This window comes from Mustela nigripes, chromosome 1 (genome assembly GCF_022355385.1).
Source record: "Mustela nigripes isolate SB6536 chromosome 1, MUSNIG.SB6536, whole genome shotgun sequence".
NCBI classification, from domain to species: domain Eukaryota; kingdom Metazoa; phylum Chordata; class Mammalia; order Carnivora; family Mustelidae; genus Mustela; species Mustela nigripes.
In genome coordinates this window covers 4635813-4658341 of record NC_081557.1, presented here as the reverse complement: position 1 = coordinate 4658341, position 22529 = coordinate 4635813, and the positions used below count along the sequence as shown (strand labels likewise).

General features: G+C 46.7%; 1 protein-coding gene across 5 annotated transcripts in view; it reads right to left on the bottom strand.

Annotated features, from left to right (window-relative positions):
• The window catches only part of KMT5B (lysine methyltransferase 5B), a 52717-nt gene that overhangs the window by 11715 nt on the left and 18473 nt on the right, over positions 1 to 22529 (bottom strand). For 4 of the 5 annotated variants that reach the window (XM_059399614.1, XM_059399609.1, XM_059399594.1 and 1 more), the window contains exons 2-9: positions 21810 to 22045; positions 15950 to 16097; positions 12366 to 12434; positions 8039 to 8204; positions 7721 to 7830; positions 5902 to 6068; positions 5591 to 5610; positions 5374 to 5510 (exon numbers count right to left, since the gene is read on the bottom strand). In XM_059399614.1, coding sequence (XP_059255597.1) covers positions 5374 to 5510; positions 5591 to 5610; positions 5902 to 6068; positions 7721 to 7830; positions 8039 to 8204; positions 12366 to 12434; positions 15950 to 16097; positions 21810 to 21969 — 977 coding nt within the window. In that variant the 5' untranslated portion in view covers positions 21970 to 22045. The remainder of the gene's footprint in view (positions 1 to 5373; positions 5511 to 5590; positions 5611 to 5901; positions 6069 to 7720; positions 7831 to 8038; positions 8205 to 12365; positions 12435 to 15949; positions 16098 to 21809; positions 22046 to 22529) is intronic. The other variant, XM_059399602.1, reaches the window with a different exon arrangement.

The window sequence follows — 22529 nt, the reverse complement described above, 5'->3', positions numbered from 1 at the left end:
ATCATTTGTAGCTTACTCTAATAGTTTCTAGATTTTAAAATAATTTCCATTTTTATGTAAATTCTTCTGATATGAAAGTGCTCAGGAAAGGCTCTCATTGACCTTACGGCACATAGCTCTGCAGACATGAACTTTATTCAGTGAGTACTGGTGAATTCCTACTCAGCTCAATTCGAGAATGTAAATTAGTGAGGTTAAAAAAAAAAAAAGGTGCTACATATTACAATTAAAAAATGAAAAATCCCTTTGGTCAAAATTGCCTTCACTGACTTGCTTCTGTCTTCAGCTTGTCACACACAGTAAGGCTGAGGGCGCCCTCTAGTCTGGGGGCAGGCCCAGCCTCCGCATGTGGTTCCCTCCTTTGAGGATGTGGCTGAAGACACAGCAACTCCTCCCCAAAGTGACCACAGTGCTCCACTTTCAGCTAAGGGATAACAAAACGTTCAATTCCCCTTCCTACCACCTTACCTCTTATAGCTTAGGGGGCACACATCTAAACCCATCACCAAAACCATCTCTGATAAGTAGGGTGAGCATTCTTGCTTTCTATACGTTTCCAGAACAGATCTGGTATTCCACTTTTATTACCATTTCTGCAAAAAAAAATCACAACAAACTGGGAGCCTGGGTGGCTCAGCTGGCTAAGCGTCCGCTTTCCGCCCAGGTCACAATCTCAGGGTCCTACGATAGAGTCTCGCATCGGGCTCCCTGCTCAGTGGGGAGCCTGCTTCCCCCTTGGCCTCTGCCCCTCCCAAGCTCGTATGTGCGCTTCTCTCTCAAATAAAAAAATCTTAAAAAAAAAAAAAATCACAACAAACTTACTGTGTGGCTGCCTCAGTTCTGATCTTGGGAAGTGTGTTAGAAGTCATGGTGGAGGGGGTGCCTGGCTCAGTGGGTTAAAGTCTCTGCCTTCGGCTTGGGTCATGATCGCAGGGTTCTGGGATCGAGTCCCGCATCAGGCACTCTGCTTAGCAGGGAGCCTGCTTCCTCCTCTCTCTCTCTTTCTGCCTCTCTGCCTACCTGTGATCTCTGCCTGTCAAATAAATAAATAAAATCTTTAAAAAAAAAAAAAAAGAAAAAGAGCCACAGTAGGGGCACCTGGGTAGCTCGGTGGGTTAAAGCGTCTGCCTTCAGCTCAGGTCATGATCTCAGGGTCCTGGGATCGAGTCCAATCCGGCTCTCTGCTCAGCAGGGAGCCTGCTTCCCTTCCTCTCTCTCTGCCTGCCTCTCTGCTTACTTGTGATCTCTGCCTGTCAAATAAATAAATAAAATCTAAAAGAAAAGAAAGTCATGGTAAAACATCCAGGTAATTGCGACCCAGACAGACAAGCAGTTCCCACTCTACTCCACACAAAAACGTGTGCAGAGAAAATGCAGAAATGTCAAAGGCGATTTTATCTTACAGGGATCAAGAGAGGAATACAGTATTTTGAGATATTCCATATCTTTCCCCCATAACCTACAATATTTCTGGTTCATGTCTCGAAAAATGGGCCATACTTAAATTATGCTTAAATACAAATAATCATGGTGGAATTATTTTTTCTGGAAATTAGAGGTTTTTTTTTGTTTTAAGTAAAACTCTACTATTCCTCTGCTTCTCTACTTCCCTGCTTTTCTCTTTCTAATGTATGCAAGGGAGACATGCTCCAGCTTGTGCAACAAGCAGAACAATCCCAGATCTAAGCCAGGAAGCCCAAGAGGCCAGTCAGCCGCCTGCACGCCCGGAGCCGCGGCACCAGCGCTAACCGCCCGCCCGTGTGTCATCCCCTGCTCCTCTGCCACGGTCCACGCACCCGTCTATGCGGTTAGTCCTTTTTAAGCAACAAAACCAAAAACACAACCAAAATGTATGGTAACACTCCACAATCCGCTTTATCGTCATGCGACGGACGAACACATCTAAACTGAACACGGGTTTTGGAAACTGTATTTTTCACACTGAATGAATAAACACTCCATGATGTGGTCAATCATTCCACATCGGTGGTCAGTGAAACGTGCAGATGTTTGTCTTTGTCTGCCACCGTGAACACTGTCCTTGTACTGCTTGCAAACCAACTCCTGACTAGCGAGGGCTATTTCCACAGGAGAGACTCGTCCATGGGGGACCGACCCCAGGCAGAAGGCACACTTACTCTGAACGATGCTGTCAGACAACGCACGGCCCTACTAACAGGGGGTGAGTGCCTGTTCCTCCGCACCCTCACCGCCACTACAGACTCTCTCTCTCACGTTTCGCCAAATGGACAGCGACAACGAACACCTGATTACTGTTCTAACTGCCTTGTTTATGGCCATGATTTTCCGTGCGGCACCCTCCTTACCTTTCTCTTCTAGAGTCTGTCTTTGGAGCTTCCAGGAGCTTTCTGTTATTCGGATTATTAACGTTTTACCATCTGCGTACTGTTTTCCCTTCGTTTCATCAGTTGTCTTTGATTTTATTTTTGACATTTGAAACATTTTTGTATTCACTGTTTTTTTACCTTACTTCTTTCAAAACATCTCTACTACACCAAGATTAGAGAGCTATTCTCCTATTTTTTTCTAACAATTTTGTATTGTATTTTAAAATTTTAATCTTTAACCCATCTTGAACTCAGCTTGGTCTTCTTCCAGATGCAGAATGAATGATACTAACATCATTCATCAGACAAATCACCTCCCCGTGTGGGCTATCAGATCTCACACACATTCACCTCTGTTTCAGGCCTCTCTGTTCGTGTCCTTTTATCCGCCTGTCCACTTCTGGGCCAACAGCATCCAGCGTTGATCACAACAGTTTCCTGGCTACTTTTGATACCCACTAATGCAAATCTCCTCTAACTCTACTTTAGAAATTGTTTCATGGCTATCATCAGACATATTCCGATATAAACTTAAAAAATAATCTAATCCTTCATATTTTTTGGTCCCTCGTTAGAATTTATTTCTCACATTTTCTGCAGTAAAATCCACAGCACTTACTCAGGAACCCATTCCATTCCCAACAGCGATCATCAGGATGGTGACAGCCAGAAAGGAGCATCAAATGCATCCTGGACGCTTACTGATGGGCTCGGAGCCATCGTAAGCCTTCCGCTCGCCCGCCTCTCTCATCCTGCAGCCCCCAGCAGAGCGCATGTGTGCATGTCCCTGTCACTGCTGCCCTCACAGCTGGCATCGCACTAGGCCTGTCCACCCAGCATGTACCAGACCTTACCTAAGTCAACTACTCAGGTAACCGCTGACTAGTAACTGGGTGAGTCCGAATCCTCTCACCCTCTTGGGTGTTCCTAAGACTTTCAAGAATATTTGCGATCAATGGAAAAAAAAAAAAAAGAATATTTGCGATCAACCTTTGAATCGATGTGCTCAAACAGTGTGAAAAGAGCCTTGGCTCCTGCCGGGAGTGAGCCTTTCCACCGTGAACGGATCTGCTCATGTGTCTGCTTACTCCTCACACTAACCCTGTGGGGGAGGTGGGCTTACCCCCATCTGGCCAGTGAAAAACCGAGGCTCGCAGAGCACAGAAGTGCCTGAGGAGCAGGACACACACGATTCCAGGAAGAGAGCAGCTTTAGGCCGGGTTCGGAATCCCGAGTACACGGTTACATTTCCCCCAGCCGCCTCCGAAAGCTGATTCGGCACGCCACTTGCTGCGTTCATTCATTCAGTGACTGAATATTTATCAAGAACCCACTAGTTAGTGCCAGGCACTGTTCCAGAGGCTGGGGATACAGCAGCGAGTGAAAAGGCTGAGAAATCTCTGCCTCCATAGAGCTTCCATTCCAATGGGCAAATGACCAGAAGCCATAAAGTAACCTGACAGCTAACATCTGAGAACTGACTGTGCTGTTTTGTGTTCTTCATGGGAAATAACACATTTAACCCTCACAGTGACCCCGTGAGCTCGCTTCTAGTGTTATCCCCACTTTACAGATGGCGTAAGTGAGGCACAGAAAGCACCTAAGCTGCTCAAGCTCTCACAGCTGACGAAGTATGGCCAGTGTCTTAGCTCCGGCAGACGGCACTCGGCTCAGGCACGTCGTGAGGCATTATTCAAGTATAATTAAACCACTCCGTGGACTAGAGCTTTTTGTGAGCTGCTCTAAGATTTAACCAACGTTCAAACCACTATTTATGTAGAAAATACATTTTTTACACCCACTCCCCACTCCCCCCCAAAAAAGGGAGGGGGCAAAAACTCAGCGGCACAGGTTTTCTGCCATTCCTTGTGGCAAGGACCACGGTGACGGGAGAGAAATGGCCGGGGAAGCACCAGGGCTCTAGGCTTCTGCTCTCTCGGGACACAGGGCGATACCTCAAGCTACCTGGAAAGAGGGGAGGGAGGCCTCCGGGGCTTCCCTCGCTCTCTGCAGGCTGGCTGGCTGCTGGCTGGCTGCAGGCTGGGTGCTTCTAGCGGGAGAAGCAGCAAAAGCAGTATGAACTGTACAGGCTGAGGGCTCTAAGTTTGGCTGCCCGGGGTTCAGACACTCCCGTTTTTGTCCTTGCCATGTGGACTTGTCACTGGTACTCTCTCTCAGGATGGCCGTGAAGGCCGAACGAGTCAGGGTTCGTAAAGCACCTAGCACAGCACAAGGTAAGAAAAACGGACCCAAGAAATCCAGGTTTGCTCCGCTGTGTGGCCTGTGCCAATGTGCACTGCCTTGTGACAGTACTTCCCGCAGCACTAAGCCAGACAAGCCCGTGAGGTCACCTCTGGGAGCTCTTCCATACAGAAGCCAGTGCAATGAGTGAGTGGGAACCAGCAGACCCACCACGTCCGATCTGAGGGATTTCTACATGCACTCTAGAATCCTGATGGGTCACAAGAGGTTCCTTATTAAGGAAGAGACAGAACTCAGGAATTATGAAAAGCATGGACATCAAAACATAAAAATTCCCGTGGTGAGCACAGCAGAACGTGAACACAGGTCGAATCACTATGCTGTACACCTGAAACTGACGTACTGTGGTGTGTCAAATACACGCGGATAAAAAAATTAAAACAAACAAACCATAAAAATTCCAGAAGCCACAGTTTGGTAATACCCAAGACAACTTCAGGCTTTTTACCAAATTATCAGTGGTGAATGTCACCTGCCATTTTTTGGGCAAACCCACTCTGCACTCTGTGTGTGTGTGTGTGCGCGCGCGCGCACACGTGTGTTATTTCCCATTCTCTCTTTAGGCACACTGGCATCCTGGGCTACTCAGAAGCAGCAGCAGCTGGTAATAACATTTCACAGGCTGAAGTGCCAACGTCCCTGAAGAGCTCTGCATCTTTGGCTGCGCATGTGCGCTGTGCCAGGCTACGGAACACAGAAGACCACCGTGCATGGAGGAAGTGACATCAGCTCGTGCCCACAACCGCCTTACTTGATACGCTACCTTTCGCAAGTGTAACACTCGCAGAACTCATTATTTTCTCCAAAAAACCCGTCTCCGTAATAACAAGAAATCTCTTCTCCAGGCTCAATGTCTCTCAAGGCCTTCACACACGCCGTATCTCGCCCGGTTGACACAAACTGAAATACAAACGGCTCATTAAGAAACTCATAGGTGAGGCAGAAACAAAACACAGGAAATAAAAAAGGTCTCTGCTTACCTTGCAGTTAGGTCTGCAATCTGAAAAATGTCCAAAAGATAAAGTCAATTAACTGTAGATAAGATCTGAAACACGAACAATTACAGAAATCTGAAATAAGCTTTCCACATAATTTTACAACTTTCGATAGAAGTTTATGTCTCAAGTTCAACCACATCATTATTTATTTACTAAGCTGGTGGGGAAAGATAAAGATGTCCCATCGCCCACCTCCTCTGCAGGGAGACGAGGTTTTAGGCGGTCTGACGAGGCCATGCCAAGTCTTAGCAGTCCTGCCCGCCACTCGCACCCGCCCGACAAGCACAGCTTACCATGGTTTATAAAGGCGGCGGGGCCAAGCCAGAGCTGAGCACAGTTTTTCCTTGTGGAATACATGACACTGAAGTCGTTCTCTCCATGTCTAAGTAGCATGTTCTCCTCAATTTCTGAAAGTTCGGCAATACAACCCACCAGTAATTCTATTTTGTCATTTCGTTTCCTATTTAAAATATGTCATGTTAAAAATTACTAGTAATTATAAATAACAAGGCTTCTTTTTAATAAAATAAGCCTGTCCAATCAACAGTAGAAATTGAGAATGCCTAGTTGTGTGTCTACCAGCTGAGCCCCTGGGACCTCCAACAGGCTCCGTCCTCGCCCACCCCTGCCGCCCTCTCTTGCCTTGTGCCCCGGCTGCCTGTGCAGCTGCCTGGTTGCTCTGAGAGCCCGGGAGGCACTCCAGGCCGGAAGCTACGCCACCCCCCTGTCTGCGTCCCCTGCAGCACGCACTGTCGTGTTCTGTAGGCGGGAAGGACTCCGGTACCCGTGGCCCTGAACACAGCCTGCTGACAGTGGATGAGGGAGACAGAGACAAGCAGGAGGAAACGCCTCGGGGACCCAGGACTGGAATGCCACCCTCTAGAGCAGCACCATCCAAGAGAAATATGACAGGAGCCGAACACGGACTCCTCTGCGTTCTAGCAGCCACGTTAAGAAAGGAAAGACCAGGGTGCCTGGGTGGCTCAGTGGTTAAGCCTCTGCCTTCGGCTCAAGTCATGATCCCAGGGTCCTGGGATCGAGCCCCGCATCGGGCTCTCTGCTCAGCAGGGAGCCTGCTTCCCCTCTCTCTCTGCCTGCCTCTCTGCCTGCTTGTGATCTGTCAACTAAATAACTAAAATCTTAAAAAAAAAAAAGAAAAGAAAGACCAGGTGGAATTACTTTTTGTGTATTTTAGTCTAATATACCCCCAATCCTATTCCAGCAGGTCATCAATAGAAGAAATATTAATGAGAACTACAGTTTAATGTAACATCTGGCACATAAAGCACAGAGACAGCTCACACTGAGCCACAAGTGGCTGGTGCCCACTGCACTGGACGGCGCAGTTCTACAAGACAAGACCTCAAAGCTCAACATCCGCCTACAACACAGGGAGCCTGCGGAGCAGGGGACCGGGCTCGAGATGCTCCCACGTACGCTCACGTGCACACGCCTATCCAGAGGCCTGGGCGTGCTGCTCTTTGGCCATCCCATTCTCGGGTACCTGATTCTAACCTTTTTGCTATAAAAAATACTGAAGGGATTGAAGGCAGCTTATGAGAGGGGCAACACGTTCCTTGTCCTGGGAGATAACATAAGAATAGGCATAATCCCATACTCTCTCTCTCCTAAATGACTTTCCTCCCTCCTACCTGGGCTCAACTTCACCACCTGACTTACACGGGCACATATGTCTGTGTGGACATTGAGGCAGGCAATGCAGCAGAACATTCCCATCTGTGAAAGTCCTAGGATCATTAAGACTTCACACCCCACCTTCCTCTAGGCCAGCAGGAGATGGACTCTTGAAGCCAGGGGCTCCAGCCCTGGTGCCTACAGGCTTTCAGTAGCCTCATCGCCGAGCTGCACTCAGGCTCAGTAAAAGGAAGACAAGCAGTACGGTGGCTTAGGGACAGGGTCTGGTTCAAGTGAAATTTCTAATTTTGTTGTCCTGACCCAGGTCACTGGGCCAAGGTCCTGGCACTGCCCTGACTTCTGTACGGTGAGCTCTGGCTTCACTCCTTCCTAGAAGTTTCTCGGCACTTCCGCAGTTACTGAAGAGAGCCCTTTAATTAAAACGAAGCTATGGGTTTATACTAGTATAATAGTTACCACTCTTTTGTTGCAACTATTTTGGCTCCATTTTGTTCGGATGAGTATCTATTACAAGGTAATATTTCAAATCCACTGTCAGTTGCAAACATTCGCAAGTAAATAAATACCTAAAACAGAAAAAAAAAAGGTATTAACTTTGTATCAAATTGTTTATCCTATTAGACTTGCTCAGTTATAAAAGCAAACCATCACCAACAATGTAAAACATTTAAGATAATTAAGTAACAAACTCTGTTTCAGTATTCACTAAAATTTAAGCTTCAGTTTCCTTTTATCCAAACAGAAAAACAACATTAATCTTATCAATAAACCTACATGTTCCTTGAATAATTTCTCCTGCATTTTGTTCTTGTTGAGAAAATAATGTCGTGCCCATTCGCCTGAAGTCAAACATTTGAAGGCTTTCTCCAAGTGTTCATCTTTCTTAAAACGTTCAATGACTTCCTTTAGTTCCTCTTGCCTTCCCTTAATAGGCCGAAATCTGAACAAAATCAAAACATTCACTTTAGTTATCTGTCATCATCCCTGGGACACTGCTGTGAGCTCCTGAGATAAGAAATAATAACCTAAAAACAGCCAGACTTAAAAAAGACAATAATCAATAATCCTGATAACTACTGCTCAAGTAATAGTGCTCACTAGGAACTAGAACTTCTCTTTCTTCAAACTGTATGTTGATATTTTTATTTACTGTTACCTCATTTAACTGAGAAATGACCAGAGGACTCAGATGAAAGCCATCTGATTTGGGCTCATGCGAGCCAGCTACTTTGGATGGTACAAAATATCTAGAACAGAATGCGTCTGAGAGTTAGAATGATAAGATTTTTTTAAAACATGCAGAACCAAACCAGCAGAGTCAAGGCAATGAGCTTCAGAGGAATGAAGCAAACCACGCCACGCCATCAACAACATTCTCCATGTGCACAGTTAGAAAATCCCAAACCAACTAGTATCCCAGGAGCTCCCAAAACATGTCTTAACATTCTAACACCCACGTGAAATCAAGCTTTGATAAGTGCATTCAAAGAGCGAAGGAGAATTTTGCAAAAAGCACAACTCTAGCGGGGATACTGCTGGACTGGTGATCTCAAAGGGAAAAACTGCTGGGGTAGAATCCTGAAGGGCCTCTACGTAAAACCAGCCATGCCTTCAGAATACTGCACCATCATGGCCCGAGAAAGATTCTGTAAAGCCCCTTATTCTAAAGCTGTGTTCTCTCAGTAAAACGTGTACTTGCATCTTAATTTCAAAATTTCTTCTCATGTCAATTTCCTTTGATTTATTTTCCCAAATAAAGTTTTTTTGTTTTTGGAATTTCCAACAATAAAATAGGAGCTAGACCGATATTCAAAAAAACTGTTGAGAAGAAAGTATTAGTGGTGGAGAAGAAAATGTATTTGAACTATGCATCTTACTCCAACAATTAAAACTGCACGTCTTGTGAACGCTGTGCGCACGAATGTGGAAGTAAGATCTGGCACTAACTCCAGCACGGGGAGAATCCAAGCAGAACTTTTTTCCAGGTAAGCCATCACACAGGCCCTCATCACATGTCAGCGAGATTTCAAGCCACAGCACCTCACCAAGCATTCTTTACTAGGTGCTGCGTACACGGCTGGTGTGGAAAAAAATAGAAGAGAAGACATGACCGCTGCTCTTGAATGGAAAACCCCTCTGGGACTAAGAGACACACACCTGCACCCAGCCGCTAAGCAGGGGCACAGCTCCGCTACTGCAAGGGAACAGGGTACAAACCACAGCTGACAGCGCTTCCAAGTGTGGCGACCAAGTGTGGTAACTAAGGGTAAGGTCTGTTTGGGAAGGGCTTCTGGCGGTGACAGTGACTGAGCAGTGAGGAGAGTGGTGGCGGCAGAGTGAGGGAAGTTGAAGCAGAGGATCTTAACGCGGGTGAATTCAAAGAGTTGAATAGGGGCTGAGGGATTCTGCTTGGCCAGCAACACTGAGGCAAAGTGCTAGATCAAGGAAAAGGGTAGACGTGAGCCCCCGAGTGGGGGGAGTGCTGTTTACTGGACAGGACCCCTAGAGGATCTCCACTCTAGAAATGCAAGCTGACCCTCGCCGGGAACCAACAAGCACAGCCTCAGGTGTCAGTAAGCCTCCCACAGCCAGTGAGCGGAACTGAGACTCCAGGCGCATCCCGGAGAGATCATACGACCATGGGGACAATGCCCTGTATGATTTTCCATTTCAATCAATCAGCACACCAGCTCTCACAGGCAGACGAGTGCAAGTCCTTTAAACAATTCAGAAGGTCTCTAGGCTGTCGGGAAAGGGTTTCGGGGAACACTGCTAAAAGGATCTACAAAATCCCCTGCAGAGTTGTGGGAACATCCACACTGCCACACCGACAGAATATTAAACCACTCACTCGCAGCCACCAGAAGAGACCTCGTTGAGACTGGCTTTCTTAGAAGACCTGAAGCCTCCTCGCCCCAGCGCTGCACTGGGAAGCTCCCTGCAGAGAAAGGACACACAAAACGCCCCGGCAGCTGTCGGCTCCGGCACAGCTCCTCGAGCACGCCAGACTATGAAATGGCAGGAAAGAGAGGACCCACGTTTTGAGAAGGAAGCAGAAAAGCAATCGTTCACTTAGAGCAGATGCGAGCAGTCACCTGCGATGTCGGCGGCGGGGAACCGAGCCGTCTCCCCATGTTTCACGCTTTAAACTGACCTGACGACTCGATGCCTTAGAAAGCAAGCCCAAGTCAGGGCGACATCCACCTAAAGCTCCTAAGAACGCGTCAGATGTAAGCTACAGCCCTGAAACGGAGAAACGGAGGCCGGCTCCTCCCGACAGGCATTCTGTGCGCGCTCTGCCGCGGGACACCCGCCCCCCGTCTCGGAGAACACCTGCCGGCTCGCCTTGGGTCCGCTTCCTCTTTGCTCACGATGCCAAGTAACTCACGCGCTGAAACTGACCCGAGACAACCGGCCGTCGGTCCGGGGGCAGTATGTCTGGGGTCTCTCGCGCCCACTTCCTTTCCGCGTTCCCCACTTCGACTGCTTCGAGCACAAACAAAACCCCTGCAACTGTCCCCTGCTGCTACCCACTGGTGAGGACCCCCATTTCACTTTAGATGGCATTTCCTGTCCAAACGCACTGTCGCAGCTGGCTGCCCCAGGCGTGAAATGACAGTGAGGCAAAGGAGGAAGAGACGGTTCCGGGTGCAGACAGAAGGGGACGGACAGGTTTTCGATGACCCTATAGGGGCGCATCAAAACCCCCTGGATGGCGGTTCAAGTCAAAGCCCGTCACAACAGATAAGCGGGGAGATAGATTACGGGGTCACGTAACTGTTACAACTAATAGGGCCAGAGCAAAAGGCACTGAAAACCCTAGGGAAAAGTGAACTATTTTTTCTATTCCTGAGGAGAAAAATACCCTTTGTCCTCACCTTAACCACAATCGTTCTAAACCTACCACGCAAAGTGTACAAAACGACCCTCACACCACGGTTCTTGGAGCTGGAAGCATATTTAGCTTACGCGAAACGAAGCTCGTTCCATCCGTGAGGGGACAGGGCCTCATGAGGACTGTTAACGGAGGGACCATTACTACCAAGGCCATGTGCCCGGTCCCACTCTCTGACGCGGACGCTGAGGGCCCTCTGCTGTCTCATGATCAGAAGAGGATCTGACCCGCGTTCGCCACTGAGCACAGCAGAGCCCAGCCAGAGACCGAGACTGGACTCAAATATCTACTTTTGAATTCGGTGTCTGGGGGGTGGCGAATGGCATCGTAGGGCAGACAAGAGGCAGGTCGCTGGCATTTCCACATCAGTATGTCCCTCTTCCCTCTCTTAACACAGACTTTACAACTTGAAATGAACCAAATGTTTTTCTCTTCCCACATGTCTGATCAACGGCTGGTATAAGAAATACAAAAATATGTCACTTAATTCATTTATTATTAAAAAGGGCAGAAAGAAACATGAATTCACACTCCCACACACCTGTTCCCCACTCTTTCCAGAGACTGACTTCCCAGGCTTTCTTGCTATTTGGTTTTTCTGTTTCCAAACCCAAGGGACCACTGTGGCAATGAAGGGAAGCGGCAGGTGTGTGTTAGCTGCACTACCGCGCCCTTCCGTTAGCATGTACACCCAAGAGCTGACGGGGGGTGGGGGGGGACAGAGAAGGGGGCAAGGGAAGGAGGGAGAAGAGAGACAAATGCTCAAATATTTAAGATACGAAATAAGAAGACCGTGAGGCAACCCTGCGAACACATTTCCCCTTTGAAGAAAGTTCGACCGCACACGGACAGTTGGCAGATGCTGAGGAATCATGCTAGAACCACAGCTCCTCATTCCTTCTGGACCTGAAAGGAAACGACCACCAGACATACCTGGCTGAGTCCTGCACTCAGTGCTCAGCTAATCCCAGGGGCTGACTCCTGATCTTTTGATGAATGCTTTCTCTTAAAATTACCCTGTTGTGGAGTACAAGTGGTTTTTTAAATGCAGCTATTACTAACATCAGACTCTTTTAAACGGTTTACAAAATGCTCTAAAAATCGTGTTTATGCTGACACCTCCAATTACTTAACACAAAGGAACGCGGCACGGACTGACACAGGTTAGTTGGTATCTTCTTACTGTTCATAATGCGCTCTACCTACCTCACAGGGTTGTTGTGAGGAAAACTGTCAGATTTTGAAAAATGCCTTGAGCTCCTCGAAGGAAAGGCGCTATATAAATGCAAAAACAAACAACAATGATAAAAACTATTTGTATAAGTTGTTCTTATAACTTCTAAACAGACTTTCAATAGTCGCCATCCCACAAGTCCTAACCACACTGTGACACCCAAGAGCTCTGGGAAGCTGTGGGCAGACTCAGCACAGTGACAAAGGCCAAGATGCCCAAATTCTCCTTCCCACGTGACAGCCTCTCTCCCTCGATCACATTAAGTTAGAACGCCTAAGAATGTCTTTATGTTTTCTAATCAGGCACTTGATTTTTTTTTTTTTTTTAAAAGAGATTTTATGTATTTATTTGGCAGACAGAGATCACAAGTAGGCAGAGAGGCAGGCAGAGAAAGGGAGGGGGAAGCAGGCTCCCTGCTGAGCAGAGAGCCCGATGTGGGGCTTGATCCCAGGACCCTGGGATCATGACCTGAGCCGAAGGCAGAGGCTTTAACCCACTGAGCCACCCAGGTGCCCCCAGGCACTTGATTTTAAAGTCACATTTAAAGTGATTTATAAATTCTCACCCCACAATGGATATTAAAGCCAAATTCATAAATAAACAAAATTAGATGGTCACAGCAGTCAAAGGGTAAGACAGGCCGAAGTATAAACTGGATTAGAAAATAGAGAAAAGTTCCAGAATTCCTGGCAAGGTTCTCCCCATTCCTTCATTGTGTTGTTTCTTGCCCAGCGTGCCCCACTCCCCAGGAGATGGGAACCTCCAGGTCATGCCGCCTACAACAAGGTATTAGCAAGGCATTCACCCCTGCTTTAAACTATCACCTCTCCATGTGCCTTTTTTTTTTTTTAAGATTTTATTTCTTTATTAATTTGTCAGAGTGAGAGAGACAGAGACAGAGCATAAGCAGAGGAGCCTGATGTGGGACTTGATCCCAGGACCCGGGATTGTGACCTGAGCCGAAGGCAGATGCTTAACCCACTGAGCCACTCAGGTGTCCCTCTCCATACGCTTTTTAAAAAATCAGAGACAATTAAAAAAAAAAAAAAAATCAGAGGCATGACTAGCAACTCTGCTCTCTGGTTGAAAGGAAGAATTTCATGTTCATAATTAACAGAAGTCAACTAAATCTAAATATTTCCTAATAAATTGGAATTACCACTTTATTTATACCATTTCTAAATAATCATGGTATAACCGTGACTTACTTGTCCATAAATGTAGGGATCTATCAAGATTAAAACATAAACATTCATAAGGGAGCCAGCTAGGGAATTTTTTTAAGATTTTATTTACTTATTTGACAGACAGAGAGAGAGCACAAGTAGGCAGAGAGGCTGGCAGAGAGAGAGGGAGAAGCAGCCGGAGAGGGAGAGAGTCTCAAGCTGACTCCTGGCTGAGTGCGGAGACCGAAGCGGGGCTCAATCCCACGACCCCGAGATCACAGCCTGAGCTGAAACCAAGAGTCGGACACTCAACTCACTATGCCACCCAGGTGCCCCAGACCACACGTTTTTACGTGAGCATAGGAAACTACCGATAAGGAACTTTTTAACACTGATGACACCATGACAAAGCTCAGTAGGTCAGATGGCCTAGGACCTTGCTATTCCAAGCACAGGTGGAAGCTGGTTACAAGCGGAGCGTCTCAGGCCCCAGCCCACAGCTCCTGAATCAGAAACTGCGCCTGCACAAGACTCCCCAAGTGACTCACGTGTAAACTAAGTGTGGGAAGCAGTCGTCAAGGAGGACTTTTATTTAAAAATTGGAATCATCTCCTATTGCAGAAGCTCATCTTTGGAACAAATGGCTGGGGAGAGGAAGTGAATACACAGGAAATCTGTCCTCCACCAAGAAAGTAACTGAATTCTGGTGCGATGCTTTCTAAGACAGCTTACGTGTTCCCGTGTTTCAGTATACAAGGCATGATGAATGTCAAGTTCATTCTTTCTTCTCGTTCTGAATGACTCTGGGTCATAATTATGGGCCTTTGCAGTCATACCCAGAGTATCTCTCAGACTTCTATGTGAAAGTGAGTCCCGTTTCTGAAGTATTATCAGGCCCTTCTAGGAGAACGGGCGCTGGCCTCACTGGGGAAAGAAGGGAAATGGACTCAAAACAATCCAAATCGGATTCTAACTGGATCTAGGGTATCCGGTCCTGCTGACTTTCTAGACAACAGCCATCCACCTGCTTACTGAGAAAATCTAGGTCTCTGCCCCTCTGACGGCTGGGGCTGTTTCAGTAAGTCTTCAATCCACGGCAACTTGTCACTTCATTTTAGCAAGGAAAGGAAAGATGAAGGGAAATCACGGGGAAACACCAAAGGCTCGGGGGCCTCTGGGGGGCTCAGTCGGTGAAGCATCTGCCTTCAGCTCAGGTCATGATCCTGGGGTCCTGGGGCTGAGCCCCACGTCAGGCTCTCTGCTCAGCGGAGCGTCTGCCTCTCCCTCTCCCCCTGTTCATTCCCTCTCTCTCTCACATAAAATCTTAAAAAAAAAAAAAGAAAAAAGGAAAAAAAGAAAATACCAAAGGCTCATTTTTATCTGAATTACTTCTTTCTTGATTTAGGATGTAATTGATAAATGAATCATATGGTCTCTTGTTTTAAATTCGAGCAAGGAACAGAGCTGAAACGGAAAATGGCGCAAGACTTCCTCTCGTCACCTCTACTCACCAGCTCCTCCCTCACCCCACTAGCAGCGACTAGTCACTTGGTGATCAGGTCCCTCTACGGCTGTCACTGGCCCTTGAGCTACAAAGATCAGCGCAAGTGTGAGGAGGACGGGAGGGCTCAGGGCCGAGAACCGGCCTGACGTCCAGTCCCTGCTGTTAACACTCTTGCACCAGCCTTGAGAACCCTTTGCCAACTCAAGTCAAGAGGTAAAGAACAGTTGTGAAGTTCGAACTTCGTGTGTGGTGGCAGTTATGAAATTTTCTAATGGTCTTTTTTGGGGGAAAGATGATGTTTAAGACAATATAACAGATTTCACTGTTACATCTCCTCAAACACCTCATACACAGGGCATGTGATACTCAATAAAGCACTTACGCATCTCTCATCTGCTTCCTGAACAGAAGCATGTATTTAAAAATATTCACTTCTACAATGATTAGCTGAACCTCAAAGATTAAGCATGATGGCAAAATTTCCTATATACAGTTGCAATTATTTAAAAGAAGAAAAGTTTATGATAAAATCATGGGGGGAAAAAACCCTGATGTAACCTACTTTGAGCAGAAAAAAAAAAATCACATACATTTTCAAGGTTTCACAAGATTTTTCTTTCAGCTGAGATAATTATCATTAACATGTAAAACAGAATATGAGATGCTCCTCCGGCTTTATATTTTAATAGAAACAGCCTGAGATAAAATAAGAACACGGAATTAAAACTGACAAGACCCTTAGAAGCTTTTGTTGCTTTTCTTGGCTCACATATAGAAAATCTCCTTTAATGTCATTTTAAATTCTGACTAGAAGTAAAATTAGCATCTCTTTTCTTAAATTCGACATCATCATCTGCTCCACTTCAGGATAAAGACTCACAATTACCTAGTATTCATTTTGTGTGTTTGAAAACCTAAATAAGGATCAAGAACCAAGCTGGTCGCCAGGTCGTCATTCTCACAGAGCTCCTTGGCAGACATTCCCGAAGACGGTACATATCGGCTCTGCCCTTCAAATCCCGAATTACCATTACCTATGAAAAGGAGAGAAAGAAAAGTTAACTCAAATGGACAACGACTTCTATTTACCCGTAAAACCTTTAGCTTCACTGCCCTCTCAAGCCAGCAACTAAGAATTGAAACCACTTGTTTCAATCTGTTTAATTGAGGACTGAGTACCTTTTGCATAAACAGGGAACCAAACACGGGAAATCACAGAGAGTCCTGTCGTTAGGAGATGACAGGGTCAGGTTTCCCAAGAACAGGGTCTGACCAGGTGAGAGCACCTTGGGCTCACATGCCACGTGGGCCCTTCCCGGGAGACAGGAACAGGGAGGAGCGGATGCCCACCACCACAGCGAGACCGCATCAAGGCCACTGCGGCTGGGGGGAGGGGCGAGGACCCGGGAAGAGCACAGGAGGGGCTCCGCAGTAAGTGCCAGCACGGTGGCTCCCCAGGGGCAAAAGGAGTCCGGAGGACACTACTTCACCTTCCCGCTTTGGGGCGGTAATGGAGAACGATCCCCACTTGGCGACGGTGGAGGCCCACGGTTAGGCAGCTCGCCTGCGACTGAAGGAGTTCGGCGGCAGGAGCGAGGGGAGCAGGCCGATTCCGACCTACTTGAAACAGACTGTGAACGGATGGATACCAGCAGGGAAGTGCCCCAGATAACTACCGGAACTAAGTGGGGCTGGGGGCGGAAGAAACAGCGCAGACCGGGAACGGGAAGGCCACCCTGGGCTGGGTGAAGTTCATCAGTGCTGACTGGCGTTGGCTCTGTAGGTCAGGGACGGTCTCTTCAGCGTAGCTCTAAGCCTCTCACAAGTAAGGCATGGAAGAATGAAGGACCCAGAGAGAGGTAACCTCTTCTTCACTCTCTCAAAAAAACAAATTGAACACGAAACATACGGAAGCCCCTATGGAAAGGCAGGTGTATGTTTTGGAATCAAACCATTTGCACGTAGGTATTTAAAAGGTATCCAAGTTGGTGTATTTTCTACTTTATTGAAATGTAACTCACATACCATAGGATTCACCCATTTAAAGCACACAGTGTAATGGTTTTTAATGTATTCACAGAACTGTGCAGCCGTCACCACAGTAAATTCTACTACATTTTCATTATTCCCAAAACAAACCCCATACCCTCGAGCGGCAGTCACTTGATTTTCCCTCCCCTCAGCCCCGGCAACCACTGATCTACTCTCTGTCTCTACAGATTTGCCTGGTCTGCAAATTGCCTATTGATGAAATCATCCAATATGAGGTCTTCTGTGATTGACTTCTTTCAATTAGCATAACGTTTTTAGGGTTCATCCATGTGGTACCACACAGCAGTACTTTGCTCCTTATTATAGGCCAAATAATATTCCATTGTGTGGACAGATCGTCTTTTGTTAGTTCATTCATCAGCTGACGGACACTGGGCTGCTTCTACTTTCAGGCTGTTATGAATAATGCTCCTATGAACATTCATGTAAAAGTCTCTGTGTAGACCTATATTTTCCATTCTCTTAGGCACACACCTAGGAGTGGAAGCGCTAGGTCATATGGTAACTCTGTGTTTAACCTTCTGAGAAACTGCCAGACTTTTCCTAAGTGGCTGCACAATTTTACATTCCACCAGCAGTGTATGACGGTTCCTAAATTCTCCACATCATCACCAACATCCGCTACTATCTGTCCTTTTAGTTTGACACATTCTGGCGGCTGTGAAGAGGTATCTTGTGGTTTTGATTTGCATTTTTCGGATGACTAATGATTTCAAGCATCTTTTCACGTACTGGCCATTTGTGTATCTTTGGAGAAATATCTATGCAGATTCCCTTGCTCATTCTGAATTGGAGTTTGTCTTTTCCTGCTGACTTGTACGAGTTCTTTGCATATTCTAAATGCCAGTCCTTTATCAGACACAGGATATGAAAAGAAAATTTCTTTCCCTCCCATCCTGTGAGTGTCTTCTCATGGTCTTGAGGTTCTCCCTTAGAGCACAAAAGCCCGTAACTTTAATGCATTTCCATTTATCTTTATTTTTCCTTTTGTTCCTTGTGCTTTTAGTGTCCTAAAAAACCACTGCCTAATCTGAAGTCATGAAAATATGTGCTTATGTTCTCTAGGAATTTTATACTTCAGGTCTTTGGTGCATTTTGATTAATTTCTCACACACAGTGTGAAGTCGGGTCCAGCTTCCTCCTTTTGCATGTAGATATCCAGTTTTTCTTGGTATGCTTGTTGAAAATCAACTGATTGTAAATGTGAGGATTTATTTCCAGATTCTGGATTCTATTCCATGGATATGTGTCTAACCACATACCAATATAGTAACACTGCAGTTCTGCAGGAAGTTTTGAAAATGAGAAGTGCAGGTGTGCCATCTTTGTTCTTTTTTAAGATGTTCTGGCTACTCTGGGTCCCCTGAATTTCCACAAGGATTTCAGGATTGGCTTGCCAATTTCTCTGCAAAGGAGCCAACTGAGATTTTGACAGGGACTGTGTTCAATCTGGAGTACTGCCATCGTAACAATACCAAGTTTTCTAATCAATGAACATGGGATGTCTTTCCATTTAGTTAGATCTTTTTAAATTTCAACAATGACTTACAGTTTTCAGAATATAAATTTTATACTTTTATTGTCTGCATCCTGATTCTATCCTGCTAAACTCATTTATCAGTTCCAATAGTTTTAAGTGGATTCCTTAGAATTTTTTATACACACAGTCATGTCATCTGCAAACAGATTATTTTACTTCTTCCTTTCCAATCTGGATGCCTTTTAATTTTCTTGCCTAAGTGCTGTGGTTAGAACCTCTAGCACAATGCTGAACAGAAGTGACGAGAACAGATACTCTTGTCTTAGCCCTGACCTTAAGGGGAAAAGCATTTAATCTTTCACCATTAAACAGGACATCAGCTGTGGGTTTTTGTAGACATTCTTTACCGGGTTGAAGAATTACTTATTCTATCCCTGGTTTGTCGAGTGTTTTTACCCTGGAAGGGTGTTGCTGAATTCTGTCAAATGCTTTTTCTGCATCTACTGGAATGATCATATGGTTTTTGTCCTTCATATTACTGATATGGTAGTATTACATTAATTTTCAGATATTAAGTCAACTTTGCATTCCTGGGATAATTCCCACTTGCTTGTGCTATAGAACCCTTCCCACTTCTTGCTGGATTTGGTTTGTTACTATTTTAGTGAGGATTTTGTACCCACATTTATTAGAAATCAATTGGTCTGTTGTTTTTCTGGTATTTTTTCTTGTGATATCTTTGGTCTTGGCAGTAGAATAATAGTGGTCTCATTGAATGAGGAAGTACTCACTTCCCTTCTGTATTTAGGATCAGTGTGTGAAGAACTGGGGTTAATTCTTCTTTAAATATCTGCCAGTATTCACCAACAGAGCCATCCAGGCCCGCCATTTTCTTAGTATTGTTTTTTTTAACAAATTAAGGATTCAACCTCTTTACTTGCTACAGGTTTATTCAGATTTTGTATTTCTTCTTCAATCAGTATTGGTAGTTTATTACTTTCTATGTTCATTTCATCTAAGTTATCTCATGTGTTGGTATCCAGGTGTTCAGAATATTGAGTTGTAACCTTTTTTTATTCCTGTGAGCCAGTAGTAATGTCACCGCTTTCTTTCTCGAGTCTTCTCTTTTTCTTGGTTAGTCTTGGGTAAAGGTTTGCTCATTTTGGTGATCCTCTTCTCTTTTCAAAGACTCAACTTTTAGCTTTGCTGATTTTCTGCTGTCTATTTCCCTACTTTGTAAATTTCTACTCTATTATCCCCTTCCTCCTGCTTGCTTTGGGTTTAGTATTCTCTCCTTTTTCTGCTGTTTTAAGTAAGTAGTTAGGTTACCGATGAAGAGTGATCTTTCTTCTTTTTTAATACAGGTGTTCACAACTATAAATTTCCTTCTAGACACCGCCTTAGCTGCATCCTGTAAGTTTTAGTATGTTGTATCTTCGTTTTCAATCATCTTGAAGTACTTTCTCATTTCTCTTGGATTTCCCCTTTAATTCATTGGTTATTTAGGAGTGTGTTGTTTAATTTCTCAAATTGTTGTAATTTTCTCAAATTTCTGTTATTTGTTTCTAACTTTACTCCACTGTAATCAGAGAACATACACTGTATGGTTCCAATCCTCCAACATTTATTGAGGCTTGTTGCATGGCCCAACCTACGGCCGACTCTGAAGAACATTCCATGTGCACCAAAGAAGGACGGGTGCTCTGCTCACCGTGTGGTCCGTGACACAGCTGTCTGTCGGGAAGAACTCGTGTAGGGTACTGTTTCAGTCTTCCTTCCCCGTTGGTCTTTGGCCTGGTTGTTCAATTCATTAGTGAAAGCTGAAGTCATATTACTGCTGAATTCTCTATTTCTCCCTTCAGTTTTGTCTGCTGCTGCGTCACGTACCTTGCAGTTCTGCTGTCAGGTGAAGTCGCTGTAGCTACTGAGGATGGAGCACAACCCCGTTCTGCTTCACTCTAGGCTCTCACGTTGTACCACTCTTGTGCAGTCACATTCAGCATGACGCTGTCCATCTCCACACTCGCTGGGGTTTCCCAGCCCGTCCTCAGAACCGGTCTGCACTTGGCAGAGTGCAGCATATGTAACGATCATTCTCTGTGTCATTGTGTACAGCCAACAATGAAACTAATGAGGCCAACAGCCATTTGAAAAAGCAAAACAAAGAAAAGTAACCCAAAAAAGTTGCCTCATCCACTGACCAGAGGCAATACCACTAGCCAGGGCCACGACACCTCTCACTTCCTTCAGGTTCCCATCACGTGCTCCAGGGTGAGCAGGTGTCCATGTATTCAGTTTGGGGCTCTCCCTCTAATTCCTATCCCAAGCGGGGCTTTCTGCCTCGTTTTCACAGCCGCAGTGACCTGCACTGCGACGGAAGCACTGGGGGCGGCCCAGGCCCAGTGAAGTGCGTGAGTGTCCGGACAGCAGGGAGGGCACCGTCAGAGCCGGTGCGATGTATCCGAACCTGCTCCAGGTCCCCGGCCAACCCAGCTCGCCTCCGGACAGGCCCGCGGCAACGCAAACTAGGCTCTCCCAGAAGGCGGCTAACGTAGCCCCGGGAGCAGCCGGAACGGAGGAAGCTGTCCTCCTCACCATGGCTGTACCCCCTCGGATATCTTCAGCCAGCTGCCTACTTAGGTGCACACTTATGCTGGGGCACTCCCCTGCTCTCAGAACTCTCGGCAGTAAGCCAGGAGGTAGCAAGGTACAGAAGCCGCTCGTCATCACCCGTGCTCCCGTGTCAGGATAAATGACTGTTCAGCCCGTATAAATGGAAACAACGGCGACAGTTTGGGACAGTGCCCTAAAGTCCACTTCCCCTGCACAGCGGACTTGATGACATATTGCTAAGCTTTCAAAGAAAGACATACTTACATCAGATGTAAAAAATACAGTTTGAACTCGCAGGAAATCCAGTGGCAGCACTTGAATATTTTTTTACAGAATGGACTGAGCACTTAGGTACACATTCTACAAAACAGAACTTGGGTCAGGGATCTAAGAGCGTAACTACAGCGACCGTATTAAGCGTTACCCGAGAGGTACGCACATCAGGTGCTAAGAACCGTTTTAACTCTGAAAGGGTAAAAACACGCACTTGAACTGTGAGACCACGGACAAGGGCCCGGGAAAGTCAGCACACACATCCCACGCTGCCGGGAATGCCCGCCCAGGCGACCGTGAAAAGAAGGCGGCTGAGCTGTGTACATACATCTGCTTGGCCGCCGCTCAACCGCGTGTCTGCCGGCCTTCGTGGCCTCCTTGCCCGGGTGCTGCGACTTCGACGGACTCTGCTGGTGGTCATTAGACAACTTGCCTCCACTCCTCCTGCCATTCACCACCATGTTCTTGGATTCTCCCAACCACTTCATGCCCACAGACCGCCTGACCCAGGTGCATTGAGTCGCTCTCTTCAGGTAGCTCAGAGAGTAATTCCAACGTTCTCTCCTGACAGAGACAAAATGTGGAAAACAGAACCAGGAGGTAAGTACACAGATGCCCCCACTACCCGGACCCTTGAGAAAGCTCCAAGGCATGACATGACGGCTTCGGTGCTGGGAGCCACGGAGGAGCAGCAGCCGACCCCGCCCGCCCGCGGCCTTGAGGGTGGGGGGGGTGCTCCGCTGGGGCGGCGAGGACGGAAGGCCAGGAGCAGCCGAGCCTCAGCCGCCGCGGGCGCCCCACCGGGCACCCCGAGTCCGCGTGGACATGATCCAAGGCGTGCCACGGGGCCGGGCCGCTCGAGGTCTCCAAGAACAAGCGCCCCCTAGAGTTCACTGAGGAACGGGTGGGGACACACAACAGTGCCAAGAGGAAGAAAGAAAGGAGCCCAGAGGCGCGGGGGGGGGGGGGGGGGGGGGGGCAGCCAAGGGCCGAACCCCATACCTCTCTGTGTAGAATAAAGCCTTTTGGGGGAGGGGAGGTAATTTAG